We start from the raw sequence: 22,655 nt of genomic DNA on the forward strand, positions 1-22,655 counted from the left end.
CCCACCTGAGGGACCCCAACCCAGTCACTGATAACTGTGTATTAACAATCCTTTATTCTCAGACAGTCAGACGCCACAACCAATCAAGCGATATCATCTTTCCACACATCTCCCTGAGACAATTACCTCCAATTTTACTTCAATAACACTCTCCCTTCTCCGCCAGTAAACAATCAAATCACTCCATTGTTGAGGGTAATTGGATCTCTTTAAATCAAATCAGCCATTATGGCCCTGATGAAGCACGCCCTGCTCAGTGGGACTTTGCGACACATGAGGGAATGCAGCCCAGGAATATATTACCAGCTCTGCCTCGCAGGTGAAGATGGCTATATTGGAGGAGTTGTGTAATACAGGTTTATTAGGCTGTGCAGTGATCAGCACAGGGCTTGTTTCTGTCCTTGAGGACATGTTCCAGGTGTAGCTCACATTTCAGTGACAGTGAAAAAAAGAGAGGGGAGGTTGTTCTCCGGCATGTAGAGGTGCTGTCTGTGTCACAGCAGAACTTCAAAGTGGAAAGAGTCGCCACCCGCTCATAATAAAATCTATCTTAATGTTCCCCCTCGCTCCTTTAGTTCTCTCTTTCCTGTATGACAACTTTTGACCAGTGTGAGGTTCCAGAAATACATGAAGTTCCTGGTGTTGACATGTAGCAAGGCTTCTTGTTGTATTTACTACAAAATGCTTTTTATACAGCCACAGATCGGCCATTTGTCAACTTATTACCATTAACTTGGCCTCCAAAGATAAATTGTATACTTAGTAGAAATTAAAACCCAGTATTTTAACAAAAAACAACTCTTCATCAGGGCAATGAGCACATCAAAAGGTTTAGCATTTAAAATGTGTTGAATTTTGCATTGACATTCGGAAAGTGCAGCGACTCCCTCCCATTTATATTAATCTATAATTCATCAATACGCTTCTTGAAGGCTTGGGGTATCATCATAGAGTGTGTGTGTGTGTGTGTGTGTGTGTGTGTGTGTGTGTGTGTGTGTGTGTGTGTGTGTGTGTGTGTGTAGGAATGGGGCCAGATTTTATTATACCAAAGTGGTGCCTGAGCACATCTTTGCTTTAGTTTAGTTTAGCCTTTGCTATTTGTGTCTATATATTAATATTAGTTCTTTGATAAAACTCTTTGCGCTGATATAGAATACAACCCTGAGGCCACTAAAGTTAGGACAGTGCATAAAACCTAAATCAGACCAATGATTATAAATCCTGAAAGGTACAGACAGGTTTTGGAACAACGTCTGCATCCATGTTTCATTTCATGGACGTTCCTGCTTATTCAAGCAATACAATACCAAGCCACATTCTGTTACAACAGCTTGGCTTTGAGTAAGAGTGAGCAGGTACTGCATCGGGCTGCCTGCAGTCCAGACCTGTCTCCCATTGAAAAATGTTTGACAGCACGGGGACCCTGAACCGATGAGCAACCCAAGTTGTGTATCAAGCCAGAATGAAAATATTAACTGTCCTCAGTTCCTCATTAATTACAGAGTGTTGGTGGTAAACATCCCTCTGTCACAACTTTTTTGGAATGTGTTGTAGGCATCAAATTTAGAATTAGCATATATCTACTGAAAACAATTGCTTATCAGTTTGAACATTAGATATATTGCCTTTGGACTGTTTATTGAATATGTCAAAAAAGGACTGACAAAATATTGCGTATGTTTTTTTTATTTACCTCTCAGATGGATTTCTACATTTTTGGAAACAGGGTTGTACAATTAAACCCCAAGAAATGATAATACGACATCAGTTGAGGCACAAACATCTTAGATCAAAACAAACAACTTGGAAAAAATATCCCAAAACTGAGGCAAACAAACCGCCAACCAGATAATGAGCAATGTGTATGTTCAGGTAAGAGATAACTGCCATGTGTTGTGAATGTGAGTGTTTTTGTGTGAGGCTTCCAGTCATGTTTCTTAGCACCCAGTGATTATCAGGAGGAAGCTTCTTCCTCTAACAAGGCATGTTATTAAAATAATTGGAAATAATGAGGGCCTCGATGTCTGATTCTTCAACGATTAAGACATTTCACTAGGGATGTTCTGATTGGGTATTTTTTACCCCATTATCGATCCGAGTCCTTTGATATTTAGTAAATGCCAATACCAAGTCCCGCTCCGATACTTAGCCTTAACTAGTATTTTCCTGGACAGTACAGCTGCATTCAGAAAAAAAATACCTGCATCCAAGCTGTTCCTTAATAGGTTGAAACAAAGTATATACTTTCATATGGCTCTTTCTTATTCTGCATAATGCTATTGCAACACTGGCCTACCACTTTCCTTGCATTAGCAGGTGAGTCTGCGATGCTGCGCCGTGACAGCAGACACTCGCGACAGCCAGCTGAAGTGTAGAAGTGTGAAAGTGCGTGCATGACGCAGCACGCTCGGTACCTCCATATCATCAATTGCTATTTTTCATATTCTTTTTGTTGTCACATAAAATTATGTGGTGCTTGTCTATTTCACACGCTTTCAGCATCTCCTCGATTGCCTGTTTTACATGCTCTGCTGTATGAGACCCACGAAACTTGTGTGCAAAGCGGCACGTTGCAACTCGAGAGTGGAATCAATGTAATGTAATGCCAAGATGGTAGGGCATACCGGAGATTCAAAATCTCCAGATGACGAAGAAAACCCTGATCCTCTACCACGGAGATGAGCTGGTTCTCCAGAGCAATGAATTCAGTTATGTTCTCTATAATATTTTTGGCCATGTTGCTTTCTCAAGGATATTTCTCTTTCCTTTTGAGAGTATCTGCAAGTGTTTGTTTCTTGAGTGAACTCGCCGTATAACTTTGACTGTTTCTGTTTTTTATGTGCTGTATTTTTAAATGCAGCTCCTTCATTTCCCCTCCACGCAGTGGTCGTATTGCAGATGTTACATGTCGCTGTAGGAGTGCTTTCGCTTTGTAAATTAACCACTTTCCACACTGCATACATTTTATCCACAGGTTTCCCAGAGTAACGTTACACGCGCATCCGTGTTCTGCCATAAATTGAGTCCTGATGTTAAAAAAAAAAAAAAAATTGGGCTTGGGTCCATGTTCAAAATTGCCAATCCCCGACCGATCCCAAAGTAGTCCTTCAGTCGTTCTTCCTGTTCTTCTCCTTCCTCTTCCTGCTCTCATAAACATGGTTGGCTACTATGCTGCCCCCTTGCCTGTTTCTACTCCTCTTCCTATCTCTCATATCATCCTCTCTGTTCCGTACTTACTCCCTGTGGGATGAATGTGATGACGTTTCAGTGACTGATAGGGATAGGCATGCGCGCACCTGTGTACACACATACATCCAAACATATTTTAGGGATATGCTGCCATGCTGAGCTTCTGTCTGTAAGCACAAAATACTAAGACAAACAAGTAGACAGAAGTGTTTCTAATAGCATTAACGTCCTTGTGCTCACTCCTTACCCTCCTTTTGTTATTACTGGATTCTCCTCAGCCAGTTGATAAATTAGTCAGTCAGTCAATCAATAAATAGTCAGTCATTGACGCAGTAAATTATCTGGCAGTCAATCAGTAAATTAGCTAGTCAGTAAATAATTCACTCCCTCACTCACTCACTCACAAATACGTCACATCATTAAATCAAGAAAGAAAGTAAATTAATCAGTCAGTCACCAGCTGGTAAATTTCTGGGAAATTAGTCAGTCTGATTCAAGTCAGTCAGATAATGAGTCTTCCTCTTGGATGCAGCTTAACTTTGTCCTCACAGCCAAAAGACAATGACCGCTTAACCTCTGTTCAGCCTGCCAGGCTGAGATAACACTTGGCCAATTAGCTCACAACTCCAGCTATACAGATAGAGTGCACATGTGTGAGTGTGTGCGCATGTGTGTCTTGGTGTGTGATCGTGCACATCTGTACGTGCATACATGTACAGACATGTGTTTTGAAGCCTCCATGTGTGTCTTCATGAGGGTGCCTGAATTCAAGTGTATAACAATGTTGTCATACAAGGGCATATGTATAATCATGCATTTTGTGTGTGTGTGTGTGTGTGTGTGTGTGTGTGTGTGTGTGTGTGTGTGTAACCCTAACCCATCTGATTTTCACTGCGTATTGTTCTGCAGTTCTTGGCCCTTCCCAGATCACTTAGATGTATTAGAGGTAATACGAGCGAGGGATTTACCACCAGCCTGTAAGGGCGTCTTTGATATCACAGTGATGGATTGGTCTGGGAAAAACATCCGGGGATATAAAGATGTGGGGAAGTGTTGTACTTTTGTGTTTGCTATAAGTTGTTTAGAAATATTATTTAAAAAACAGTTAGGGAAATCCAAAAGTGTTTTGAGTTTATTGCCCCCTGAGTATTTCGGCCTTAGTTTTCACAGCTACTAGATAGGATGTTACGGTTACTTCAGGATGATTCGACAGTGGATGTAACACTTACACCTGGACTCTGTTTTTATCTTCTTTACCTCTGAGGAAGAATTGTATTTATAAAATTTAGAAGGAGACAGTGACTCACAATGTGCAGCTCTTTAGTGTCTGATTCACACACGAAGCATTATGCACAAACAGGTTTAAATGGCATGTTTTGTCATACCTCTGTCACAGACAGAGAAGACCAAATAATTCTTGACGAGATGCTCAGTTGATTGAAGTTTACCTTTTAGTATGCATGAGGATAAGAAGGCTCCTAGTGTTCTATCGAGTGGATTTTGTTAACTAAATCACATATCAGCCATGGTTCATTGTCCTACAATCACCTTTGCGTCCAAATTGATTTTTTACCTCGAACATGACCTGTGGGTTTCGTTCGAGGAGCTCAAGATGATTCAGGTGTAATTGACAGTTTTCGTGATGGTCGGGTCATTTCTCACCCCTCGACTGCCGTTCAAGTTTGATGAATCTTCGTGCACAACCTCAGTCAGCACAATCTCCTCTTTCCTCTCATCTCTTCAGCTCCTCTCCTGTCCTCCACTCCTGCACTCATCACCTATTTGCTCTGATCTCTCCTTTATTGGCCCCTCTTCTCAGTCATATGCTGCTACTTCATATCCGGTGCTCTCACTCTCAAGGGATGCTCCACTCGCCTTAGACAAACATGGCAGGAAATAACAGTCAACTGCCTCTTGATTACAGTACATATGTTCCATCAAATCTGAGTGAGAAATTAATTAGAAAAAGTACAAAATACATTTTAAAGACCTGCAGTATCTGTTTATATGCCAACAAGCTACTTTCATCCACATCAGTACAGTATTTTCTGGGGATGATATCAATTTATTTCATGTCTTGACCCTGTTACACCTATATATAAACAGACTACCTGACTCTGTGGGTGAGCTCAGGTTACATGTAGGTGATTTAGTCCCTCTTTGTTCTCCATACTCACACAGCTTTGCCCTAAACTCCCCTTCACCTCAAATGTTATTGCTTCTCTTCTCTTCTCTTCCACCCTCTCACTAGCTGACTTTATGGGTTTCCTATCCGTCAGCATCTCCTGCACTTCTTAATTACTCCTCTTTTCTGTTGCTTCGATCTCTCCAACCACCCATTCTTTGAATGTCAATTCTTTTTTTCATTTCCTTCATATGCCAGCCTATTCACCGAAATACCACGAGTCTCCCCTTTTATTGGATTCTCAGCATGTCTGTATTAATGTCTGGGCGTCAAAGGATTTGCAGTGTGCCCTCTCGAACTAAAGCTTTATGGAGTTATCCAAACCACTCACTAGCTGCTCAAGACAATTGTTTTAAAAGACAATAAAAGGGCAATATTAGTTTGATTTCATGGAGAAATGTGTTATTGAGTTGGTTGTATTAATTCTACTGTACCAGTCATTCGTAACTACACTCAGCATTAATGTTTGTATGTTGTTTTGTATGGTTAGGGTTAGTGATACGAACTATCATAGAAAATGGAACATAGAATAAAAAAATATAATGTCCATGTCATCAAGGCTCAGTCCATCCAAATGCAATTATTACAACTTTTTCAACAACAAACAGGAGGATGAGCAGAGAACATAACTTGACCAATATTTTATTTTGTCCCTTTCCTTCATTTTCTCCACACACACCAGGTAAATATGCCATGAGAGATTTGATCCATCGATTACCAGGCAGCAGTAGCAGCAGCAACAATAACGCCACCAGCAGTGGGACCTCCGGGACCACAGGCCCTCCCAGCAAGGCCATGTCAGATGACACGGTAACTGCCATTTGCTGCGCACTGCACGAAGTCATCACCAAGAACATGGAGAACGCCAAAGCCCTGCGTGATGCTGGTGGCATAGAAAAACTCATCGGCATCGCCCGCAGCAAAGGAGACAAGTGAGTAGACCAGAGTCAGGAGAAGCAGAAGCACTACATTGTTCATCTCTAACATCAATTGAAATGCTTTTGCAAGAGTCCCAAATTTGGTTATCATAATGATGATATGTGCTTAACATTTGCCTAGATTTGAGCAGGGATGATTTTATGCTCAGGAAAGGTGAAGGATACTTACTGCAATCCTCACAAGATAAGAATTGGTTTCTGACACAGAGCTAAAAACAAAGAGGAAATAGTGCACTTCATGCTACATTGTACATCCACATTTGTCTGTTTGAGTTGTTCACACATGAATGAGAGGATGATGTCCAAAATGAGGAATCTCCCTAAATGACTTGTAGTAGCTTATGCTCAAGGACAACCAGCCCTAAAAAACTGTCTATATCCTAATGTTGTATGTGAAGGCAAGTAAAAAAGCAAAACAGATATTCACTATTGTATTGTGCCATACCTGTCAGGGCATCCTTCAATAGTGACCAGTACCTTATTGTGACTGAACATCCATCATTCATAACTATGCCTGCCTTCCTTGTGACCATTCATCCACAAAAGACAGGACAGGACTGGAGAACAACAAGGAAGAGGCAGCAGAAAAATAAGTCCTGTCACCATTGAGAGACCAAGCAGAGTGTTCTGCCTAGCTGCTATCGCAACCAGGGGGTCACACTGAAGAGTTATCAGACAGGGGTCAAACGTTCATTTATTGTTATGGAGAGAGACTCAGTCTATTTAGGGAACTGCGCTCAAGGGCACCATTACAGAGAGAGATGAGGTGCTGGAAGAAACCTTCATAAGTGCAAATTTCACAGTGAGTGTAGTTAGCTGCTAATAGCCCACACATCTTCATTTTCTCAGGATAGGTACTCTGAGGATAAATGTTCCTTATCAGCAGTGGCATGCTACACTCACACAATTACACACTCTCATATTGGGAAAATGCCCATTATTGTGCTGTCATAGATAACCACTGTTTACTACCTGGAGCTGAGAAACATAATGAAATGAAAACAGAATGATGAAATACTGGTTTATTATGAACAATACCTTAGAAACAGTAAATCCTAAAACACATCCTATGTATGGCATCCTATGATATTGCTATCTTGGTGTTGTTCCCATCATTTCAAGATCTAAAGGAAAAAGAAAAAGTCAGTTTATGTGCAAGCTGCTGTTGTAAATGGATTAAGTAGAGGAAGCTCACTCATGAGACTAAGGATTATTCTGTTCAACTATTTATTTTACATTAAGTTCACTCAGTATTCTCCATTCAGTTTTCTGTCGCTATTTGGTTAGATTAAGTGAATAAAGACACTTGGTAAGGTTTAACAAAGTATTGTTTGGGTCAAAATATACCTTTTCAAAACATTAAACACAATTCTGGAAGAATATCTTCTACGATGTACGTATTATTGAGTCATTTAATCATAGTTGAAGAGTTTTTTGGAGAAAAAAAATGTTTGTTTGTCAGCTGAAATGATTATCCTGGAGCAACATTTACTATGATCACAGTAACAACAGCAACACAGCATTATCTGTTTGAGTACCTTATCATACAAACAGCAAAACGGTTTGAAAATCCCAAAAAATGTTTCCTGAAGTTTTACCCTGTTAGCTGGAATACACTTCATTCGAATTCAATGAGTAATCATGATATTTTGATGATCCAAATCGGTGATTGTGTTTGTCTGTTTAGATTTACTGAAAAACTATTGACTTATCATACTATTTTTTTCTATAAACAATGGATATTAGCATGTTATTTGATTGGGATACCTTAAGTGTAACTACAAAATATTCCAGTGCATCATTCTTCAAAAAGCTTCTGTTGTTTTTGCTGGCAACAAGCCATGTTAAATTTCGATGGACAATTGGAAAATAAGCATTGTTCTGCTTCCCTCTGTATTTGATTGAAGGTCAATGCTTATGAACTTACTCCTACTTGAGTCATCTTTCAGCTAAGTGAAAGGGAAGGGACCATTAGCATGGCAAAGAGGGTCATTTGAAACTCATCTGGAAACTCTCAGTTTTTGCAAAGAGAAAATCATTATCTGCGTAGAAGAGCAATGGCCCTCTTACTCTTAAAGCCATCACAAGTGCCACTGGCCTGCACACATCTTGTACAGCTGGTAAAGACAGAGGACAGAATGACATAGCGACATTATTCAAAGAAATGGGATCCAGGAGAAATAATCCTCCTTCTTTCTCTGTGTCTCTCCAGACACTCAGCAAAGGTGGTAAAGGCAGCCTCTCAGGTCCTCAGCAGTATGTGGCAGTACAGAGACCTGCGCTCCCTCTACAAGAAGGTAGGACACAGCACACACACAGTAACTCAACTGTCGAAACATTTGCTCTCCACTCAGTAATGTCATGTGTGGTTATATATATCTCCTGTTAGAAGAATTGCGACCCACATTCAATTAGGAATTAATGTGACGCCCATCTTTGTAAGAGCACACTCATTATGTGATAAGTCTACTGCATGCAGATTACATAATGAATCAATCACATTTTTTTGTGGATTTAACAACTTTCATGCTTTGCTATGTTCCAGGCTAATATTCTGTGAATATTTAATCAAAGAGTTGTAATATTAACTTTGTTTATTAACATTAACCTAAAACAGTATTGTAAAGTAGTGCAATGTACCCCAATTTATCTATAAAGATGTATATAACACACTGACATATATATGTGTCTGTGTGATCAGTGGTGCAGCAGTCATGAATAAACAGAAGCTGAAATCTCTTTGTAGCAACACTAGCACCAACTTTAGGATAAATCGTGTGTGTGTGTGTGTGTGTGTGTGTGTGTGTGTGTGTGTGTGTGTGTGTGTGTGTGTGTGTGCATATACATTTAATTATGTAGTCAGGATACACACACCCATGTTGTGAAGGAGCTAGAAGAGTATCAAACTCTGTTAAAACAGTTATTAAAACAGACTGGGAGTAGGACTTTACATCTCTGACAGAGCATCTTTATAATTAAGAAATGTATCAGGATATATGGCAAATTGGCCTTGAACAGTGGGATAGGATGAACTGTATAAGGATGGGGGCTTTTTACTTTCACTCAGAGAGGTGTTTCAGACAAATCTTTGTTGTAACTGAAGCAACTGATTACCACACGGAATGCTCAGTTTAAGTTTTGATTTATTCCAAATGGTAAGTTGCCCTTTTGTATTTGGACAGCTGAAGATTTTGGCGTGACCTCTATGTTCTTTGATACCCAGCTGAAACTTCACTGGCTGAAATATGTCTTGCTTTCTGGTCTGGACTAATCATTGTCAGGGTTTGCTGTTGTTTCTCAGACTCAGTGTGAAACTCTGCTGGCTTAGCAGCTGCTAAGCTTAGCTAATACCTTCCTGCAATCAACAGCTCAGCCAGACACTGCCAGTGCTTGACACTAGCTACTACTGTCAGTCAGCAGTTTTTGTAGTTTATATTGTTCGCAAAGTATACAAATGGGGAACAAATTAAACGATCATATTTATTAGGAAACTAAGCCTGATATGAATTTTGTGAGATGCATTTTTTATTGCAAATCAGTCCATACCCCAATTTTTCCCAGCAGTGTGAAAGAAATGTAGTCCATACAAAGAACATGACGCTACATGATATTTTAACTGAGCAGTAGCTACATTTGCCAGATGCTGGTTCAATTCCATGGGCACTGAGGAGGGTTGACACTGTAAGTACGCTCGTAAAATAAACTTTTAAGGAAGGATGAAGTAACTGCCAGTGAGTGACATCTATTTTGTCTTTACATGCCGAGGTAGATCTCAGTGTTATCATATTTATTTCGATAACGCTGGTTAACAGTAGTGTCCACATAACTGCTTGAGGGTTTATGTTTTTGAATGTAACCAAGTGTTAAGGTGCGTGGCGGGGCATACAGTTGCAGGTCCGTTATTTCTGTGTGGCTTTAGGTTGTGTGCTATGTACTTTTGTTGTGTGTGTTGCTTGTGTGTGTGTGGCACTTCCGCCTTGAGGTCAGTCATAACAGCGTCCAAACAAAAGAGTAATTGGGTTCTGCTGGGCACCATCACAACTGAGCAACAGTGTTTACAGAAGCAAGAGGATCAATAACTTTGTGTTAGTCACTGGCCTTTTGTATTTTTTTCCCAAACACACACACACACACACACACACACACACACAGGCTGACATCAGTGCCAGTGGTTATTTAACCCATCATGAAGGCTGAGGGGTGTTAAAACATTCCACGGCAAGAGATCTGTCGCACATTAATTCAGTAGCTAACTTTTATCTCACAGAGAATGGCACAAACAAGCAAGAAGTGCGAAAACCGTGCGAAAAAGTGCGAGAGAAATTATGATTTGTGTTTGTGCTGCTCACTCACACACACACATTCTTTTATCTCTCTCTGTCCCTCTCACACACTCATACATACTGTTGAAACCCACTTTCTCCTCCCCCGTCTCTTTTGTTTCTTTTCAAATGACAACTACCCACGTGCATTTGCAATTTGATTAAAAGTAATGACAGATGTTCTGGTTCTTTCACTCGTCAGTAATGAGTGTTGTTGAGTGAATATCTGCCACCAAGGTTATCTGCCATTCAGCACACTAAAACCTTAGAAGCATGATCAACAAGTTGCAGTGAGACATTTGCAAATATTAAGCAACATGTTCCAGAGAGGTGTCCTTGGCTTTGAATTTGTCTCGTGTATCTCTGTGTAGAGAGAAAAAAGCAGAAAGAAGCTGCTGATGTGTTTGAGCTGCATGTGAACAATATACACGTTTAAAAATAATGCTGCACAATGCAACCCCCTTGTGACAAATGATACTTCTGCGATGCTTCTAATGATCACTTTTAGATGTCTACCTTCTGAAGTGTTAATTTGTTGAAGTGTGCATGTCATTGGCTGATGCTGCATAGTGAAGTGTCGCTCATTTATTTTGTTTTGGACAACTTCATATTACTCAGTCTCATCCCATATTCAGCTTTTAATGTGAAATCTTTGTTGAAAGATGTTCAGTTAAACATCAAGAGAGATTATTTTCACGCCGCGACATGATTCACTTCAACAAGTCATTTCATCTAGTGTTGTTTTCCTCAAATGATAAACTAGTATTTCCCACTTGAATTTCAAGTATCTGAACTTAAGTTTTCAAAGATGTCAAACCTCAAACAATCCTGAAACAACACGAGCGAGCTGCTGTTCTTTTAAGTAATGAGACATATATAAAGAAATATCTTTTGAGGTGTTAATACAGTAGAAGTAAGTGAAAGAAATAGCTCAAGCCAATGACTATTTGTTCCACCCATTTCGAGAGACAATCAACGAGCATTAGACTCTGACTGAGAATAACAGAAACTAGTGCAGCGATTCCCTCTATGGTGATTTGCAGTGGGCTCTCAGAGTCCAAGAGTTCTGACTGTTGCTGCAGTCAATTCAGGACAGGCCGCCTCATGGCATCAGCGTGTGCTCGCCTCATCCTGACGACTGTGTCCCTCTCTTCATTCGTCATCCTCTCATCCCCAGTATTACACTGAACAGTATCCCCATGTGGCCCCTTGGAGCCTCATCTGCTTCACACTTCTCTAATCATTGCCACTGGATAGCATTACACTCGACTGGATGGCATAACACTCCAGTGATCAGACATGAAGGACGTTGGCTTTACACGGCAACCAGGCCAGACAAAAGTTGATTCATATTTTGGGGAATTATTAATATGTTTGTTTATTTTTTACACTTACATTGTTTGCCTCAAGGGCATTTTTTACCAGACTAGGATTTAATAAAGACAGATATTAAAGGAAGGTAACAATCTGCTCAAGATTGATGGCTGCACATTTCGAAGCATCAAATTGAGTCTTGCATCTGTTTCATTTGATCCGATATGATGTAAACATTAATTCAATGAAAAAAAAGGAAAATTACTTTTTCGCTCCACACCAACAGAAAAAAAACCTCATCCATCATCTTTAAATTGAAACAAGATATCATCTCTAGTCTGTGCTCTTGTAGCATCCACAGTTTCATCCTAACTCATCCACCTGTACTTCATCATCATATTTGAATGATCAAGATCTTGTAATGCAGTTAAAATGATGTTGTTATCCAGGACAACTTTAATTAAATACTGCACAAACAATTTTGATTTAACTCACTTTTTTGACACCTTCTAAGCAGTTCAGAAAGTTAAGTTATTGCTTATGCTATACACAGTCCCTCTAAAAATTACTTTTTAAAGGTTGACAGACAGCATAGCTTACTGTTTACTGCCTAAATTGCATGAACAGAGCCTGTTAAGTGACAAACCGGCCTAATTTTGTAACTGTGGAAATTGTTACGTTCAAGGATGCACACTTCGACTTTATCACCCAAGTCCAGAGCTCAAAATAAGTGACTTTACCGCTAGTATCCCTGCGTTACGTATTAGGTCATGGGTGTTGCAAAAATCCTGTTAGCCTCCAATCCAAACATGGATTAGCATACATTTTAGACGAAAGTGGAGTCGGGTGTCTCTGCAGAATGTTTTTGAGCAAAGGGGGAGAAAGAGACAGTGGCAAAGCAGGAAAAAGAAAGCGGGAAGTGAGAGAAGAAAGTGAGGTGGGTTCTCGAAATTTTTGCTGTTTGAAAATATGCAAGCTTGAGCTTTGTGTGTGTGTGTGCGTGTGCGTGGTTTTAGAAATAGGAAAAAAGTGTTGGGTCAATAATGAGTCAGTTTTAACCGCCTTGGCAAAGACTTGTTTGCTTTGAAGTCTTGAAGTAATGAGAGCATTTTCAACACACTTTTAAACTGCGTAGAAGTTACGGGCATGGGTACACATGCCTGTTTGGTTCTGTGCAAGTTTGTGTGTCTTTGAAAATGTGTATTTTTGTCAAACTGCATCAAGAAGAGTTAATCACTTCCTACAGCAGTGCCATGGGAGCAGTGAGAGGGAGGGGGAAAGAAAAAGAGAATTGCAACAGAACGGGGGGCTGGTCTGCCCAGCAGTTTTTGAACACACTAAAATGAAAAGTTGAGGGCCCATAAATAAACAGTAACTCGGTATGAAAATAGCATCTGAGATGACTTGAAAGATCAGTGGTGCAGCAGTCATAAATAAACCAACGCTGAAATCTCTTTGTAGCAACACTAGCACCGACTTTAGGATAAATCATGTATAATAGTCTCCAGAGTGTGGTAAAACTCTACTTTTACCCGATTTTATTTGAATTATTCGACAGGATGGGTCCTTATACTGTGTGTGTGTGCGTGCGTACAGATCCTGGTCATCTTTTCAGAAAACAACAAATGTGCGGTACTGTTCGACAGGGGATTTCTGTAGACAGCAAGAACTTGAAACATGGTCACTTTGTAAATAGACCCATCCTTAATAGGACCCAGAAGGACTCAATTCTCTCTTCACCGAAACATATGCGCTCGCTCTCTTGTGTACGAATTAAATTCTGTGTATTCACACTGTTACACTTCGTCATATTCCTGTTCAGTGCGTAATTTCTGTTGGGCTGCCATGCCTCATTTCATGATAAATGATCGAGCTCAGGCACTTAATCAGACACACTCTTTCTTCACACACACGCGCATGTGAGCACACATATCATACTCCTATCACGCGCATACATCACAAACAAACACAAATCACTAAAACAGATACACACACTTGTATGACAGATGGGGTTGAGGGTCAGAGAGATGCTGTGTTTGTCACTCGAGTGACAGATTTACAATATGTTCCAGGGATGTGTAATTCGTGTGTGTGGGTGTGTTTGTGTGATATGAGTGAGTGAGAAATTGATGTCTGTGTGTGAGGTCACTGATTGCACAACCTAGTCCTCTTCAGGATTGTTGCACACATAATGCTCAGGAGGTACCCAGAAATTAAATTAGTACATTTGAGGGAAAAGTGACACAAAGTTTATGTACCAAAAATATTCTAATTTGTCACTGACAAAGCTGGCAAAACTGATCATCTGATTGTAATGAAACAAGCATTTGAGTCTCACAGTTTGTTGGCGTTTTTGACTATGGCTTAAACACACACTGCTGCAAAAGAATAAAATTCCCTCTGATGTTTTACACAGTGAGAGACAGAGAGCGAGGAGATGGGGGTGTCAAGATAGCCTCCATAAATTTAAAGGCTAACAACAGTGCTTTGGAAAGACACAGAGGAAGAGCTGTGGCACACTCCTACACTATTCTGAGCCACTGACAATAAATGCACCAGCAGAGTAAAGGTCAATTTCTAAATCTGCAGGACCTCAAGCAAGCAAAATAAAGAATGCAAAGGTCAGAGGCAGATTATTCCTGTGATGATGGATAGATCATGTGTGAGTAAAGCACTCGCAACTGTAAATCTGAGAGTGAAATGAGTGAGAGTGAGAGAGAGAGAGAGGAAGGATTGAAGTCCTGAAAAAATGACAATGTTCAGTGGTCTCTGAGGCCCAGAGGGGACCCACCACTCATCATGTGTAACCTTTTACAATTTTTTTGCCATAATTGCTGTCTGGCATGAGCGCCGCCAGACACACACACACATACACCTCATTTGTCGGGGCTGTAATCGCTTTTTACCTCGGAGTCCCACGACCTTCAACTAAGCATCCAGTGATGGTGAGAGCAACAGGCAGAATGGTTGCCTAGCAACCATCTCATTTTTACAGTAGGAGCTGAAAGGAGAGTTCGAGGCTGTGAAACAGAAAGAGGGGAGCTGGGGTGTAAAGAGAAGAGAAAAAAGGCCAGACAAGTAGAATAAGTATACTGCATGGAGCGAAAGTTGTTGTGGACATGTTATTAGCTCACAATGGAAGGCTTCAGAGTGCAGATTTTCACTGAGTAACACTGGACCTCTGATCTGGTGCAAAAAAAAAAACTTGCCACTGTCGGATTTGGCCCCAGATTAAATTTTGTTGTTGATGTAATATTTATTGAACCTACTAAACCTCACTGACTGGCTGCTGGGTTCGACATTATTAACTAATGCTGTGCAGCTGATCATTGTTTAAACCAACAGAACTTACTTTAAATTCAAGTGGATTTCCCAAAAGTTTCCAAAGATGGCAATTTTGTCAGGCTGTAGTTCCAATATATTCAAAAGGAGGCAGATATTTCATCAGCGGTATCTCAGCAACGCAGCAACTCACACCAGAAGAATCTAGCTGGATAAATAGCACTCCAGGTACGAGGGGAAATACAAATTTGTTTTCCTGGACCCCATTTGTTAGCTGCACAGACCAAACGCATCAGTCTACAAAATACATTCATTATTCAGTATTCAGTGACTGTTCGTTTGAGCAGCATGACAGTTTGACAGTGTCCAAGTGTGCAGAGGCCCAGTGTTCCATAAGATGGTTCCATGGTTTAAGATGAAATGTGTTGGGGGAGGAACCTTTGAACTGCTGTGTGTCAGAGATTCCAGTTTTCTATCAGTCCTCAATGCTGTGCCAGGCGTCAGGGGAGGACATAGGACTGTGCTCACTCCAGCCCACTCTCCTCTCTTTCTACCTCTCCATCTGCAGCCCCCCCTTTCAGTTACCTCTCTCCTCCTCTTGCTATCTCTTCCCTCCTGCCATTGCTCTCCCTCCATCATCCTCCCTCCTCCCCATAGCTCTCATTACTTTGTATCTTCTTTTGTCTCTCTCAGCTTCTGCCCTGTTCGTCCCTCCTCCCTCTCTTTCTGCTTCATCTCCTCCATCTCTCAGTCGTCTCATGTTCCTCCCCTCCGTCTCCCTCTCCAGCCTAACTGTACTGGAGTGATTCACCTCTCATTGTTGTACTCACAGTCACCGGAGTCTAACCAGTTTCCCACAGCCAAGCTGAGGCCTACAGACAGTAAAGCTATGATGGGACATGCCTGCGTTATCTTTCATCATCTGCTTGCGTTTTGCTTTCAGAGGTAGCCAATTATCTTAATGCTAAATTGAATTTAGTTCCAGCTCTGTGATTGTTGTTGACTCTCATAATCCATTTTTATGAAAAGGGCTTTGCTCCCGTCACTGCTAAACTAATACAGATACAAAGTCATTGGCTTGGCAGTAATTATGTTCATGCAGTTGTTAGTTGTATTAATTTTATTTCTACAAGGACAGTGAGATGATCACTAAGCTCAGGCTTTATGCAAACGTGTTTATTTGGGTTGTGTGGATGGTTGTATGTGCACATTTGGGTGTTGTGTGTCATTGTCCAGAATACATTTTTGACTTGTAAACTCCTGAAATCCAATATAGAAACACAATTTCTCACACGAGTGTTAAATAAAATTTACACATTACTGTTTTTTGTGACAAGTGATCAAGGATAAACTTTTTTCCACTTGAGCATTATACAATCATTGTGATCCCTTCTGATCTGTTCTAAATTATGAATAATTAATGCATGATGTACTATATACAGAATTGTATGGGAGTGTGTCCTTAGCTTGTGTATCATGGTGAGGTTCTCACAATTGTGCCCAAAGTTGTAGCTTTTAATATTTCTGCTCTGCTTTTAAAGGAGAAAAAAAACATGACACTATCAGTATAGTTCTGTAATTCCTTAAAGTTAACCCAAGTCACTATCTTCTCACTTTTGTGCTGATGGAAAGTCTGGTGAAGTTTCATAGTCCACAAAACATTTCTGGAGCTTCCCAGCAAAACAATGTTTCAGACTTCTCATAGACAACTGACGAAGCTGGGGACTTGTTTGAAAATTATTTAAAAACAATTTTCAAAGAAAGACAATGGCTCCATCAACTCATCCATTGTTATTCAGGTCTCCAGAAGCCTCAAGATCCCAGATTGATTTGAAAATACATTATTTACCAGCTTTTTAAAGTCAAAATCTTCACTACAACTAAGAGTGTTTGCACTGTCCCTGTCTCCACTATTCACTAAGGGTGTACATAGTTTTTTCAAATCGATTTGGGATCTTGGGGCTTCTGGAGACTTGGGTTACACCTGACAAGCTATATGGATCCATTAAATGGTTTTTGGTGGGGGGTTTTCCATTGTCCATTGTTTTTTGTTTTGTTTTTTTACGATTTGAAGCAATTCCTCATATATTCCAGCTTTTCACAAGAATGCTGAAACACTGCTTTGCTGTGACGCTCCAGAAACCTTTTGTGAGTCTTCACCCAACCTTGCATGAGCATGTGGGTGGGTAGATAAAATGGCTGAATTTTCCTTTTTTGTGAACTTATTCTTTGACACTAAACCAGTGTTGTAGCCATTGTTGAGGGCCCCTTCCTACTACACACCTACAGCTTTATCCTTGGGATTGTTTTAAGAAAAACAAAGTTGTCTTTTCCTCCATTTGAAGTTTAAAATCTAATCAACTGAGGGTTTCAAAGTAAAAGATCTCTGGATGCTAGCACAAAACAAGTTCAAAAAATAGTTATCAAACATATTTGTATCAGTATTAGGGTATCAAGCTTACTAGACAGAACATGAAAAAAATGTCACACTCACAAAAACACAGATGGCCCACATACTAAGCGTTGTTTAAACAGGAAGTGACTGTAGACCCCTTTTGGACTCATCTTTGTTTAATGTAAAATAATAATAAAAATCCCAAACTTCTCACCAACTTGATATTGGATTTTGTGTTTGTGCACTGCAAACGGTAACCAGTTTCTTCTTTGTTTGTGTATTTTTGTTTTACAGGACGGTTACTCCCAGTATCACTTTGTGGGCTCTGCCTCAACGATAGAGAGAGACAGACAGAGGCCCTACTCCTCCTCACGAACCCCCTCCGTCTCTCCTGTCAGGACGTCCCCAAATAACCGCTCTGGTGAGGAACGCATGAGATTTTGTGTGTTTTAATGCGCAGGTGTGTGTGTGCAAATTTCCTTCTTGGACTTGTACCACCAATTCCAGTTTAAGACAGAGGACAGTTTTTCCAAGTGAGACCTCTCCTAAAAGAAGCTCCTTTTTTTCTAATTTTGAGCTGAGATTAAATTTTATCTAAATGTAGGTTTTTGTAATCTCAACTGGCAGGATCAGTGGGTCCTGGAGAAATTCAGCTGCAAAACTTGTGAAACTATCATCTCCTCAAGACTAGAGCTGATGGTTATGTCATTCTAGATATGGTTCATTTATTAATTCTTGTGATCATATAACATTTGTGACAAGAGGTCCCCCCTTATATTGTTCTTATGGAATGAATTTAGCCTCGCAAAAGCTGCAATGATAAAAACCAACAATGTTTATGGTGGTTGCACATGTGTCTGGACATGAGTGCATCTTGAGGGTACAGGACACACATGAGTTAATGAGCTATAATTTTAGACATTAGCCACTAGCGTCAACATTTACCAGTCGATCAGTCTTTACAACGGGGTTAAATAGCCGTAAGCGTCAGCCACCCACAGGCTTTCATGCTGTAAAGTATGATTACCATTAGCCTTTAGCTTGAGCCCACTGGCCTTCATGCTTAGCAAAGGGTGCATTAGCATTAGCTGTTAGCATGAGTAGTAGAGGAGCCTTTAGCTGTTCTTTCTCCACACTGGGCTTAGCTGGCTGATGAGGCAGAAAAGTACTTTTCCTTCCTCTCAGCTTAGAGAGGTCTTCAAGGACCCAGCTAAGGGGGAGAGAGAGGGACAGAGGGGGTGGGAGAGAAAAAGTGTTTTTGTGTGTGTGTGTGTGTGTGTGTGTGTGTGTGTGTGAGAGAGAGAGAGAGAGAGAGAGAGAGAGAGAGAAATAAGGGCGACAGAGAAAGAGGGGGGTGAGATAAACAGAGACGGAGATAAAGAGAAAAGCAAGGAGGCAAGAAGAATTAGGGATTGAGGGATGGTTAATGCAGTGGGGAGGAAGTGAAGGAGGATTTGACTTTGGCCAGCGACATTGAAATAAGGACTTTTGAGATGATTGTGCATAGAGAAATCTGTGAGTTGTAGTGAGTTGAGGAGGTGGGGTAAATGGAAAATGGCTGAAAATGACCCTTCCCCCACCCCACACACACACACACACGCACACACACACACACTGCCTTATACTCCTTGCCTTTGCATTTGTCCGGCCCTTCTAGTTCACCCATTTTATTCTTCTCCTCCTTCTCCTCCTTGCGGTAATCCTACTTTCTTCTCACCTCTCCCTCTGATCTTGCGCTCTTTACTGGCTGCCTCAACACGCACACATGCACTCTCACACATACACACACACCCACATGCATCTGTATCTCCTCTCTGCATATGCTCCAGACTGCAATCCGGCCCCTTAGAGATGGATCAAAGTAGAAGGAGTAATGATGGCGTGCAGGCAGAGAGAGAGAGAGAGTGGTAAAACTGTGAAAGAGATAGAGACGAGTCAGGGAGGTTTCAGGCTGCGAAGGATGGCAGAGAGACAGAAGGAGATACAAAGGGAGAGACCTTTGCATCCATCAAGGCCCCCACAGGGTCCTGCTGTGTTTTGCGCTGATAGAACGAGTCTCCCAGGCTCTCATATCCAGCAGGTGAATATCCAATAGTGAAGGCGCTGTCTCTGGGGGAGCCTGTGACAGGTTTGAGCACCCACCTTAATAGAAAAATGCAGCAGAGGTGTCAAATGCCACGAATTAAATACCAAAACATTATAAAAGACTGTCTTCCTGTGCTTTTCTTGATTTACCGAATTGTTGGGATTTACCCCAACCAAATAGTCTCTTTAAGTGTTTGTTAAAAAAAAAGTATTGCCTTAGTATTCAAATAGATAAATTGAGATTCCAAGGCACTCCAATAACCACTTAAAATGCCTTTATTCCATTTGGCTGGTCATATTTGCAAGTGTTTTGCCCAGCTGCTGTTATCAGGGTGTACTGTAGGAGAACAGCTAAAGAGAACAAAGGCTTTTTTATGCTGATTTTTTTGGCGTGCTTTACATCTCTTTTTTGTTGAAATTGTTTGTGCTTATGCAACTGAGAGTGGTGCGCTTTATTAAATGCGTGCGTGTGTGTGTTAGATATTCATACACACATATTGGCTATTGATGCATGTGCACGTTCTTTCAAGTATCTACAGTCTGCAGTTCACATCCAAACATCTTATTTTTAGAATGCCCTTCACTTGTGAGGGTATACATTATATATAACATATACTGTATGTATGGTGGATGGTTACAGGAATATTTAGCTAAGCCGAATGAAGGGGCCAATGCATAGGTGCGCAGGATTCTGGCACTTCAGTGTGTCGAGATAACAGGGACTGAGTAAGCACTTTAAGTTTGCTATAAGGGGATTACATTGTGACATGCTTAGTGTGTGTGTGAGAGTGAAGAGGGCAAAGCAAGGGGGGGAAAAAACTCTGCATGTACAGTCTGTGTGCCGGATCTGCTCTTGACTGCATGTGTGATTATGTGTGGTTACACAGAGGCATATGTGTGGAAAATGTGAGAAATAGAAAACATTGCAAGGTTTGAAGATGTAAAATAGATTTGAAATTGAAGGTGTTGGAAGAAAAAGTTGGCAACAAAGTTAACAGTAAAAACACACACAAATAAAAATGGAACTGTAAATTGGTGTGAGGTGAATCATAATTGTATTTCTTGTCAAATAACCACTAAACAAGCAGCTGTGATAAGATGACTACATGCCTCTCATCAGTCATACTGCTTGCTGCGATTCATTGTCTGAATTGAGGAAATGTGTGCCAGATGTGAATTTGATATTGAAATAATGTATCCAAAACCAAGTGTGTGCGTATGTGTGTGTGAATTCCCAGAAGCACTTCAACGTGCTGGAGGTGACCCTTGATGCCGACAAGCTAAATGATGAATAATGACTCTGCACCTTGAAAGAGCAAGACACACACACACAAATACAAGCATGCAGAGTGTGAAGGCACATGCTGTTCTGGGTTTATTGCTCATTATTTTGTGTGTGCACGTGTGTGTGCACGCGCGTGTGTGTGTTCTTGCATGTGTGCGTGCAGCGAGCGCTCCAGCCTCCCCCAGAGAGATGATGAGTCTGAAGGAACGCAAGATGGACTACGATTCCACGGCAACCAACGCTGGTTTCCATAGCAACAAAGGAGAGCACACATCCCGGAAAGATGGCATGGCAGGTGTGTATGCGTGTGTGTGTGTGTGTGTGTGTTTGTGATGAAGAGACAAGGAATAATTAAATGATTCTGTTTTATCCGTCTCTTAATATTTATTTCTCTTCTTTAAACTTTCCTTATTTCTCCTCACGCCTCTATATTTTTGTTTGTGACCCCGTGCTATGCTCCTTCTCTTCCTCCTTTGACTTTTTTCTCTAATTTTTCCTGTCTTTTAACATCTGCTCTCTTTCTTCATTTGCTTCTTCTTTTTCCTCTCGCTCTCCCATTGTCAGTGACTCTTTTTATATTATCTTTTCTGGTACTTTATTCCTGCTCATTTCTTTTTTTTCTCTTCCTCGTACAATGTTCTCTCGAGGCCACAAAGGACAGACTAATTGCCAAACTTTTAGACGGACTGCAGAAAGATTTGGACTCTAATTAGCTGATATTAGACTAAGCCAATTGTGGAATTTCCCACGGTTTTTATTGGTCTTTGAATTATTATTATTAGCAGCAGTAGTGGTACTAGTTATCGTTATCATTCATTCACTTTGAATTGCTGTCTTTTCTCATTTCTTTTATGCTTTGTCTACCCAGTTCAAGTATCCTGCGGGACATCTACGTTGTTTCGAAACTCATACCTGACAGCCAGCGATGATATCAAGCAAAACCAGGTGAGTTAAAATACTCACTACTATCAATGTTCTACACATTTTTTTATGTACATGCAGTCACACACCAGCACAGCAGGTCTTAGCAGTGCATGTGTGTCGCCCGGGCTCTTTTAAAATGGCATGTGCTGTCATGATAAGGTGGTTATTAGAGGAGATAGCAGCCTCATGGAAGAACACACTCTCACACACACACACACACACAGGCACACAAAGGTGTCTCACCGTGAAAAGAGATGCAGTGACAACAGGCGGACATCTTCAGCTCACGCAGCATCAAACCACTGCAAACTGAAATCACACCCATCTGGCAATTAAATTGATTACCTTAGTTGATTGCAGTAAATTATTTGCTTCTGTTTAATGACTCTGCTGCTGAAGAGGGAGGGCTAACAGAAAGCATCATAGCCCTTGACTTGGAAGATTAGAAGTGCACACTTTCTTGATCATCTGGATTAAATTTATGATTAATGCTAGTTCTTTTATCCTCATACGAACTTTATTATTCGTTTTTTCACATATGACTGCATTTTCAGACACACATCTAAACACACGCACACACACACACACACACAACCAGCCTATGAGAGTTACAATGGTAGAGATAAATTGTCCCCTTCAGTACCTGCATGTTATAGAGAATTCACAGCATGAGCCCCTTCCCAAGTGATTCCTATCTGAGTCTTTTTACCCATACCTGCCTGCCTTTCAAACCCTT

General features: G+C 40.7%; 1 protein-coding gene across 9 annotated transcripts in view; it reads left to right on the plus strand.

The window, feature by feature from the left end:
• The window catches only part of ctnnd2a (catenin (cadherin-associated protein), delta 2a), a 253,938-nt gene that overhangs the window by 219,181 nt on the left and 12,102 nt on the right, over positions 1 to 22,655 (plus strand). For all 9 annotated transcript variants that reach the window (XM_037078443.1, XM_037078439.1, XM_037078440.1 and 6 more), the window contains 5 exons: positions 6,057 to 6,306; positions 8,525 to 8,609; positions 17,920 to 18,046; positions 21,159 to 21,290; positions 21,864 to 21,940. In XM_037078443.1, the coding sequence (XP_036934338.1) occupies positions 6,057 to 6,306; positions 8,525 to 8,609; positions 17,920 to 18,046; positions 21,159 to 21,290; positions 21,864 to 21,940 (671 nt within the window). The remainder of the gene's footprint in view (positions 1 to 6,056; positions 6,307 to 8,524; positions 8,610 to 17,919; positions 18,047 to 21,158; positions 21,291 to 21,863; positions 21,941 to 22,655) is intronic.

The sequence above is a fragment of the Acanthopagrus latus genome, chromosome 19 (genome assembly GCF_904848185.1).
Source record: "Acanthopagrus latus isolate v.2019 chromosome 19, fAcaLat1.1, whole genome shotgun sequence".
NCBI classification, from domain to species: domain Eukaryota; kingdom Metazoa; phylum Chordata; class Actinopteri; order Spariformes; family Sparidae; genus Acanthopagrus; species Acanthopagrus latus.